This window comes from Prionailurus viverrinus, chromosome D2 (assembly GCF_022837055.1).
Source record: "Prionailurus viverrinus isolate Anna chromosome D2, UM_Priviv_1.0, whole genome shotgun sequence".
Lineage (NCBI taxonomy): Eukaryota > Metazoa > Chordata > Mammalia > Carnivora > Felidae > Prionailurus > Prionailurus viverrinus.
In genome coordinates, this window is record NC_062571.1 from 75,458,409 (window position 1) to 75,468,951 (window position 10,543).

At 41.6% G+C, this 10,543-nt stretch overlaps 1 protein-coding gene across 3 annotated transcripts in view; it reads right to left on the bottom strand.

The window, feature by feature from the left end:
* Positions 1-10,018, bottom strand: part of FAM204A (family with sequence similarity 204 member A) — a 31,200-nt gene extending 21,182 nt beyond the window's left edge. Inside the window, exons 1-5 of one of the 3 annotated variants that reach the window (XM_047825691.1) lie at positions 9,946-10,018; positions 4,956-5,197; positions 4,324-4,411; positions 4,153-4,183; positions 3,892-3,991 (exon numbers count right to left, since the gene is read on the bottom strand). In XM_047825691.1, the coding sequence (XP_047681647.1) occupies positions 3,892-3,991; positions 4,153-4,183; positions 4,324-4,411; positions 4,956-5,197; positions 9,946-10,018 (534 nt within the window). Of the gene's footprint in view, positions 1-3,891; positions 3,992-4,152; positions 4,184-4,323; positions 4,412-4,955; positions 5,198-9,429; positions 9,448-9,945 lie in introns of those variants that run through there. The other 2 variants (XM_047825692.1, XM_047825693.1) reach the window with 2 other exon arrangements.
* Between the last annotated feature and the right edge of the window lie 525 nt (positions 10,019-10,543).

The window sequence follows — 10,543 nt, forward strand, 5'->3', positions numbered from 1 at the left end:
GCAATAAGTAACCTCTAACTAACAGTTTTGCTGCAGATGCCAAGAAGGCAGGACGACAAACATCAAAGAAACTTCTGGGTACTAGGTTTAACATTAAGGACCAATCCTCCATATGTGCATATGCACAATCTCTTTAACATGTGATTAAGGCTCCTTCAGTCAAACTGCACAATATATTTCTATAGAAATGTTACTGTTAAATATTCATTTATTTAGATAATATATTCAATTTTTAAAGCTGAATATAAATGCATTGTCTGCTACAGTTTGCTGTACTCTAATTAGACCCAAATATCTAAGGGAAAAAAAATAGGTGATCTCTCCAAAAAGAAGTGGGGGGGGGGGGGGGGGTTAAGGCAGAACTAAGAATTAGTGGTATTACCTTTATGTATAAATCATACCTACTTAAATTATTTAAATCAGATAAATAAAAACAAAGTTGGGCTATTACTTAGGAAACATCTAGATGTGAGACCAAATGACTTTGGTTAAAGTCTCATTTCACTTCTTACCTGCTGTTTGTTTTCTTACAGAAAATCATGCTAGGCCTTAGTCAATCTACATTATGAGAATACTGGCCCCACCTACACACCCCCACAGGGATCACCTGGGGATCAAAAGATAATGCTCTGTAATTAATGCCAGTGGAACAGTCGCGCGTGGCGCCTCTACACCTCTCCCCTCCACTGCTACCACTTCTGCCCCCTCCACACTACTACCCTTCTTCCTCCCTCCCTCCCACTCCCTCAGGGCAGCTGGCTTTTTATATGATTTGTGTATTGGAGTTCCATGTAAGATTCTGATTGGGAAAAGCATTCTGCTAAAAATAAATAAATAAATAAATTTGAAAAAAGATACACTATACAGGAACTGTTTCCTCTCATAAACTAAAAAAAAAAAAAATCAGCCATTGTGCAATTATTCTTAAAATTATTAAAATTTAACGGATTTTCATGCCAAAAATGGTTGGGGGGGCGGGTGCGGAGAAGGATTGCACAGTAGACACAAGATTAAGAAGTCTGTTCTGTTTTACATTCTTGAGGATGGACTGAATACAGAATAAAAGGGCTCTCTCACATATGGCAAAAGATCAGCCTCTGCTCCAGAGAAATAAAATAATGGACTAGAAATTCATGCTAGTTTTCTCCAAACTGCATCACAGATTTTCATGAGCCTCTCTAGATTTCTAGCCTTACATTTCTTCTTAGCTTTTATCTTGGTGCCTCCAGCGTGGACATTCTTCAGTGTCTATTTCTTCTGTTGGATTCACAGTAGACTTTAGCATGAGCAAAAGGGGTGCATGTAAAACAGTGAAACAGGATCCCAAACCAAAGTGCAAACCTGCTGGCATGCAATGATGCTAAACTACCAAGAGAATACGAAATCTGGCCTCACTAAATCTTTTCCTTTTATGCTTACATTTATTTATAGAATATTGAGTGCTGGCAAAATCCTGGCCAGATGCAAGTCTGGCCAGCACCAGTTTCCTTGTTTAGAAAACGCCATAACTTTCTTAGTCAGATGTCACTCATATAGAGGATGTCTACCATTAACAAAACCCAAACTCATAAAATAGATCACTGTTTTTAAAATGATGCTTGACTTAAAACTTCTTTTCCTAGAACACATCTAATGTATAATGTGAAAGAGAAGACTAGTTCATAAAACTGAGTCGTTTAAAAGATTTTGCACAAGGAATCCTAGTATTCATAAGGCTCCTCCACACAAACCTCAAATTTCTGACAATGAATGACAGCCGTATCTGGCCCATATCAAGAAGGGACAATTTCGTATATAAGGTAATAATAACAATCTGATACAGAGAGACTTTAAAAAAAAAAAATCTCTCAAATTTTCTACTCTTCAGAACAGTTAAAAATTTAAATTTAAAATTTAACTTCAGAGCCCTAACTTCAACTATGAAACTCGTTTAGACACTCTAAAGTCAACAGTTATGAAAAAACATAACAAGTGCTATAATTAATTGAAGATCAAAGACCACCTAATTCAGGAGTAAAACTTCAAAACAATTTCCTATGAGAAGCAATACTGAACCATTCCTTCCCTCGAAAGAACAACCAGCGGTGGGGACTCTGCAGGTCGGCCAGAGCCCGGCCCACCACCACAGCATGACCCTCCTCCCTCGTGCTGTAAAACAAGCTTATGCAGTCGACAGCATCCTTCTCACAAAACCAGTCCTCCCAGCCCACCACAATCACAGGGGTCCAGAACAGGACAACGACACTTTAAAGTGCTGACCAGAGCTTCTGCGGTGAAGCCAGAGGACTGAGAATGGGGTCATAAAGCCTGGGTTTTCATGTGATCTTTCTTTGTAAGCATCTAAGCACTTCTGCACCTGCTTGAACATTTGTGAAAAAGAGATTGCTCAGAAGCAGCAATGATGTAGGAGAAAGTGATCCTAGTTTCAAGTCCCCAGTGCTCTAGAACTTGACGACAAGAATTCTTAGCAAAGCTGGAATCAAAAGGTTTACATGCAAAGTTCTGCTGTCAGTTCCTTAATGCACGTGCCCTCAATGATGCAATACTCCCCAATGATGGGTTTACAGTCTGAGGTCTATTTCACTAGAAATATTGATTAATCAGTAAATTGTAATGGTCTCTGTGTACACACAGTGATCTACAGAAATGATTCACGAAGGAGGAATCTGTCTACACAGGCACGATACAATATACCTGGGCTTCAACCAGGCAGGCCCCTGAGCCTCTAGCCCTACCATTCAGTGCTCAGTTTTCATGCTCCGGGAGTCCAGGATGTGAATATGTAAGTTACTCACTCATTCAAGACTCTAATAAGGATTCACATCATCTATACACTGAGGACGTCCAACTGTGTATCTCCAGCTCAGATTGTCCTGAGTTCTTGCCTCATTTTACCAACCGTCTCTCTATTGCTGCCTGCTCATACCACCCACGCCCTGAACTGAACTTTGGACAGAGGCCACCCTAAATCTTCTCCCCTCCCCAGCCTTCCCACGTTCGTAACTAGCATCACTGTTCATACCACTGCTGAAGGTAACACTTGAATGGCTCTCTTTCCCTCCTCACGCCCCAAATCCTCTCTATCACTTCACAAGCATCAGAGGCAAAAAACAAATACTGCCAACTCTCCTTCTACAGTAGACCTCAAATCTGTCCACTCTTCTCCATCTTCTGTAGCACCATTCTTGTTCAAGTCACCGTCCTCTTGTGCCTAGAAGAGACTCTTACCTGTTCTCTTCTTGCCTACCTTTGCTGATCCACAGTCTATTCTCCACACAAGAGCAATCTTTTTAAACACAACTTCGATCATATCACTCTCTTAACTTAAAACCCTTGAATGACTCTCAACTGCACTGTAACTAAAACCCAATTCCTTACCAGGGCCCTTAAGGTGCTTCATGCTTTGGTTCCTGGCTGCCTGCCTCTCCAATCCTATCCTGGGCCACTCTCCTCCTCACTGACTCCATTCCAGCCAGGCTGACCTTCTTACAGTTACTCACATGTCCCATGATGACTCTTTCTTCCCCAGGACCTTTACGCAGGTTATTACTTCTTCACGAGCGTTCTGTGTATGGATGGTTCCTTCCTATCCTTCAGGTCTCAATGGAATGGCATCTTCCAAGAAAGGCCCTCCCTGACCACCTAAAGTGGGGTATCCATTTTAAATTTCTTTACAACAATCCTGTTTACTTCCTTCTTAACAGCCTTTTTTTTTTTTTTTTAATTATTTATAACTACATATTTACATGTTTACCTAGCATCTTGTTTGGCACACAGGAAGTGTTTTAACTTTTTCACTGAATTCATTACAAACATTTTCAAATTACAAGCATTACAATTTTCAAACATTTTCTACTGACTAATGTAAGAGGCCATAAAAAAATATCTTACCTTGTCAATTTTTTTCTTTTTAACAGGGGGGTCAAACCTATCATTGATTCCAAAATACTGAGTAAGCTCCTTCCACTGGGCTTCACTTGAGGTCTGGGCACTGAAAGAAGAGACAAGAACTCATTTTTACTGTTTTTAATTGGTCACCACAGTTACGAACTACAGAAACTAGTTCCTATGTTTCAGAGGTAAGTAGTTCAACTATTGCTATAAGTTTTACAATACTGTCCAGAATAGGCGAACATTTTAAATTCTACCCACCTTTGAGACTCTTCTTCATTCTTCAATTTACCTGAAAAGAATTCACAAAGTGTCAATACCTGAGTATCCATTTGTTATTTCAAAATTATGTTTATTAAAAACTGTTGAGCTCAATTAGTCACAACTTAACATTAGCACTACTGACAACTAACTTGAATTAAAACAAAGCACCTTTCCTGGAGCGTTTTCTTTTCCTTCTTCTGAATCCTGATGCTGAGCTTTTCTGTTCAGAATGTTTTTTATGCAATTCTTGAAATTTCTATATAAAAGTTAAAAAAGAAAAACAAGAAACAAATACATTTTGAAGCAAGGCACATATTCAAAAAATTACAAACATGTTACGGATTAAAAATATATTCTAGCATTTATAAAAATACAAATTTAACAAAAGGAGTTCAGTTCTTCTTGAGATACTCTATTCTCTAAGACTCCTTCACAATCTGAGTTTTTATCTTCATTTATTTCTACCTAAGTCAATCTGATTATCTGAGAGTAAAATTCAATGACTCATACAGATGACAAAGAGATCAAATTAGGATAGAAACTCATGTATTATGTTAGGCAAAGTAGCTAATCCTACCAGTTTTTTTCTTCCTCTTTTTATAAAAAACAAAATAAAAATGAAAGCAAGTACCTGAGTGGCCAACGGGTTGACCGCAGACCCACAGAGTACTCTGAGTCAATCTTCCCTACCTCTCATCTCCCCAGAACACAGGCGTTGTGACCACGGCAGAAACACACACAGGAGCATGCACAAACACACAGGCACTGGCTTCAATAAGAACACATCACAGAGAACCTACATTCCACATATTGAAGGGAACTCCAGAGGGGCACTCTTCATAGGCATTTACATTTGCCTCCACGTCGGGTTTTGGTCCATCTGTAGGGAAATCTGAGATCTCTGTTTTTGTAATGGCCCCATCTTCATTATCTTCCTGTAAGTTAAGTCCAGAGTTCTTTAATGGGGCTTCATCTTCAGAATTCAACTCAATATCACTTTCATTTAGGCCAGGAGGTAGCAGCCCACTCCACATCTTTTCTTCTAAAGGGAAAAAGATGAACGTAGACGTACAAAGTAGAAATGGAAAGAAATTTAAAACCCCAAGAGTCTAGCAATTATCCCAATGGTTTGGGAACAGTCCACATATGCTTTCCTTCTTTGAATCTAAAATGGGATGGGATGTACCTTCCATATTAAAATAATTGAAATCTTTGCTTGGATAAATTTTTTTTGGTCTTGTTTAAATCTGTTATAAGACACACCTACAGATGAATGACTTAAAGAAAATAGGACCTGGATCTCTAATATATGGATAATTTTGTCTAAAAAAAAAATAAATTCAGTAAAAGCATTCATCGTTCAAGAATGTTAAGGGTCTAAAAACATACACTCACACAATTTAAGATTTATAATATTGTATTTCAAGCTAACACAATTAAAGAAAGAAACTAAAGTCGGATTTTCACCAGTATTTGAAATTGGAACTTTCGGGGGACTTATTGTCTAAGGAGTAGAAGAACAATTTTCAAAGGAAAAATTTTAGGCTGTGCAGGTAGTTTGAGGAAAGCATGGTGGTAAAAAGAATGTCCTAGTTTTTATTTTTACACTGTTTGCTAAAATAATACCAAATGGAGTATAATCCTAACCATTTAATAAAAACATATAGCTTTTTTGAATAAAAATACTGTATTTAGGAAACTAGGGTGAAAGTTCAGGATAATATTTATCATTAGCTCTATGGCCCATTGGTAGAGAGAATATTAACCGCTGTTAAGTTTATCAAAAGTGATTTTTAAAAATTGGAGTTACAAGCATTTGCTAAAATTACGATAATTGAGTACATTTTCACTACTCATCTCCTGGCACAGTCTATTCTAGCATACATATTCAGTCAAAGCCACTTGGTTCAAAAGATGCCTTAAAAAAGAGAAGTTGGTTGTACTGCTCATGATTTACTATCAACTTCAAAGAATAAATAAAATGCAAGGATCGAAATATTTTTTGCTGAGTTTTCTGCCTCCTATTGTGATCAACCTAATGAGAAAACCATCACCATTGTCTCTGAGACAAAAAAAAAAAAGCATTACGGATTTCGCATTAATCTGAATAACGGATTCTTGATAACCTTTAAGGACCTCCTCCCAGGTCAAAAGGTATTTCTGGCAGTTTGGGTGCAGCCTCATCAGTTGCTAGCCCTCTGAAATAGCCTCACCAAAATACTCTTTGGGCTTTTTAAGAAGGGCTCTGATAGCTAACTGCTCCAATTGTAATCCTCACCCCACCACACACCAGCAAATCATTTTCACCACCTTTGACCCGCAGTTTTTTTCTTCTGTGATACGAGGATAATTATATTGGGTACAGGGTTATTCTGAGAATTAAATGAGATAAGCTATGAAAACGCTCACCACAGTTTGGGAGGTTCTAGGGGCTGGATCAATGCTAAGCTCTTCTTGCTATTAGTATTCCTGTGACCACACATTACATTTTTATAATTTCTATTGTGGGTGGCGACATTCACAAGGTAGGTAGTTTTGAGGTTTCTAAGGTGGAGGTGCATTCGCTGCATTGATACCAGTCATTTACTTCCCGGATTTCCACGATCTAACAGAAATTTCTATAAAAAATACTGGTGTCTGGTTTCCTGAATGGAACAATAAAACCAGAAGCAGGAAGATAATGGAGCCCAAGTTTCAAGGCTCCTCTTTTGCACAGGTCGTTCGTTCCAAAGCATTATACCTAATTTTCTACTTAGAATCTGTATTCCTTTTCTTAAGGAGGAGACCCAAAATTACATAAGCTCCAAGCCCCGTAAGGCCTGGATCCATCCTAAACCTGACCTGGGGGTTTTAATAGTTGGAATGGGTAATAGATGCTTTGGTAGCACAAAAGACATCACGTGAAATATGCCACTATTGAAAAATGGACGTTATGCTATCAATAAAAATATTTCTAGCGTTCTGAGGAGCAGACGGAGGGGGGGAATGATAAAAAGCACCAACGTGACTTTGCCGCTGACCTGTAATATACCTTTAGGCTCATTATCCATTTCAGAACTTAAGGACAGTAACAAATTTCAGATTTAGCTTTCTTAGCACAACTGGGGCTCTATGTTTGAAGCCACTGTTTCTCTCCCCTGTCCACAACGTCTTGGGCATGGCCACTGTGTGCCGGGCACTCTTTAACACACGGGGACAGCAGTGGACAAAACGGGCAAAAATACGTAACTTCGTGGAGCTGACACTCTACACACACAGCAAGCCTCTGTCCGTCAGCAGCCAAGTACGACTTGGCCCACGCCGTCAGCTGTGGCTGCTAAGGAAAGACAGGTGCCTCTCTGACGGGCACAGTTTTCCCACTAGAGCACTACTTCAGCGTCCCTACAGGGTGGGTCTACGCCTTGGGCATCCAAACATGCCTCACGCTGGGGAGCACTGTCAGTTGCCCTGGAGTGGCCTTTCCCCGCCGGCTCTCCAGCATTTTTTGATCACTTTTAGGCTTCCTCACAATCATCTGTTTTTAGCGCTTGTTGATGTGGCATTAAGGGTTGTCTTCAGGAGGACACTGGCTGGTGTGATAATTCCTTGTGTGTGTCCACAGAGAAAAAAAGAAAAATCAAAATAAACTTTAAATACCAGATTCGACATCCAAATCCATAAAATGAGACAAAATTCAAATAACGCACGTTTCTGAACTCGATTCCTGAACATCTTTAAAGGGATGTGCCTGGGCCATTCTCCTGTGACTGTTTAAAACATTAAAAAAAAAAAAAAAATAGAGGGACAGACAAAGGCAACTCGACGACCACCGACAAGCACAGATAAGTCACTGAGGAGCCTGCAAGGTTGAGCTGTCCACGTGAGCAGCAGCCGAAGTGTAAATCAGCCAATATGGAGGGGCTGCTTCGCGACTTGCTTTGGGTTCACGTTTGAAAACAGTCTTTAAACTCATAGCATCTATATGTCATTCACACGCTTCCAATTGTACTACATTCGGCCTCCTGTTACCCCTGTTTTGGCTGCTCAGAAAAGTGACTCTCTAGTTCGTTGAAGCGTCCCTCACCCCGTGCCTTATTTTAAAGCAAGTCATTCCAAATTACCCTTTCAATGTGAAAACTACTCAGCCATTCTCAAGAGACGTGATATACGAGAGTCAGAGGCAACACTGATTAAACCCCAATACCCCAGTAGATAAGGTTTCTCTCTTCAACCCAGCCACCATAGCCAAGATTTCTAGTTTTCAGTAAGACTGCGTGTCAGACAAAACACCTGAAAGATGCTCTGGAGAAAGCAAAAGGGACTCCAGTTACAACACAAGAAACAACTAGAAAGAAAAACAAATCAAGTCAATGCATATAAACAATGTGACAGAAACTCTTTTCCCGTTAATCCCTACAGCAACCGTTCCACTAGGAATTACTATCTAAATCTCTTTTAAGGTGAAGTAACTGACTTGCCTGATGCATTGTGACCTGTTTGTTTTAGAAAAACAGAACTGGATGGCTTCAACTCAAAAGCTTTTAGAGGGCAGAGTTTGAGCAGTAATATATTCTTGGAGACAAAGATTTGAGAGTGGATATGAAGAATGACCTTAGCCTGTAATTCTGTTATCATTTGATCAAGAAACAATTTTTTCTCACTCTTTAAGTGCAGAAAGTTATCTAAGATGCTATACTAACTTGTATACATAAAACTCACAGTCAGAGGTGTGGGTAATAATGTCAAATTTTCTGGAAGATCAGGCAATTGCCTGTCACCAAAACCTAATCTGAGCAGTTTAATGGGTAAAGGTCTCCCGTCTCTGATATTCCAGAATTTCAATTCCACTGTCACTATATGAAGCTGTCTTATTTCCCGTATTTTATATTCAATTAGACATAACCACAGAAATCTGAATTTTGTCTGATCTGAATCTAATCTTGACTTTTGTGTAACACTCATAAACCACCATCCACCATCAATGTTAAAACCATTTGCACGATAATCGGATTCTGTGACTTGGAATTAGTTACTTAACAACAACACTTTTAAGTATGCATCAACATTCAGGTTCAACTGAATCAGAGGCCTGACTTCCAATTTAAGGTCCCAATCCGATTACCCAAACTATTTAGCAGGACTTTGGACGTATGCGTATGTTTCAATGCGAGGCGGTATTTGTTTAATCCAGACCTGGAAAACACGTCCCAAGACCCTGCATGGAAAAGACTGACAGTTCACCAATAACATTTGGCGGCTCGTTTTTAAGTCGGATGCCGCCGTGAGAATACTTACTGCAAGAGGGTGGCTCTAGAAAGGTACACCTCTTCCTGCAGGGCGGCACCACCCCGAGCTCGGCAGGCTCTCCGGCGGCAGGGCCACGCTCGGATCCCCAAACGGGAAGAATCCCATCCCGGGCACAGAACCAAGCGCCGCACAATCGGGGGCAGGACGTCTAGCGTGCTGACACTGGCACTAACAGCAGTTCTTCCCCCGGGATACAGCAGTTGTAAACAGGAGCCTGCTTCCCCGAAGGAAAGCCTCTTCCCCCACCCTCTCACTTTGGGGTGGGACGGAGAACCCCTCTGCCACCAACAATCGCGGGAAGGCGCTGCGACGCCCCTTCCGAGCCAAGCAGAGGCCAGCCCCACCAACGCTCCCGTGGGCCCCGGCGGGGGCTTTGCTGGCTCGGCCGTGAGGCTGTGAGGCCGCCCATACTGGCTCGCCCGCTCCCCGCACCCGGCCCTCCCGGACCCGTCTCGTCGGAGCCCCGGCCGGCGGAAAGGCGGCCCGGCGATCAGCGGTACTCACCCGTCAGGAGCCGGCCGCCCGGCAGCCATCTTATGACCCCGCCAACACCGCGCCTTCTCATTGGCTCCGGCATCTCGGCCAATGGGCTGGGGCCGTTCTGGCCTCGGGGTCGTCATGGCAACCGGCCGCGCTTAGCTCCGTTTCGAAATCTATTTGCAGCAATGGATTCGTCTCTTTCTACTTCTTTTCTCTTACCGTTTCCCCCCTTTCTTCTAACCGTTTTTAAAGGCTTTTTTTTTTCTTCCCCATTCCCTGATGCTCACTGATGTTGGGGGTGAGGAAAGTATTGGCTTAGACTTTGAACTGAGTTCATTCCCCAAGGAGGGAGGTGCTCTCTAGGCTCTCCTGGGAACGTTTCCATTCATTCCTCCTTTTACCCCTCGCTCCCTCTTTCTTCCCTCCCTTCCTTTTTTTTTCCTTCTGTACGTATTTATTGAGCAGGCACCGTGCCAGCCTTGTTTAGCGGAAAACAGTCCCGACTCCTGCTCTCCTGGTGCTTACCATCTGCTTCACTGACCAGATGTGTGACATTGGCTAAAACCTTGAGCCCCTTTTCCGTGACCGCCACTGGTTCGGGCCCCAGGGAGGGGCTTGGGGT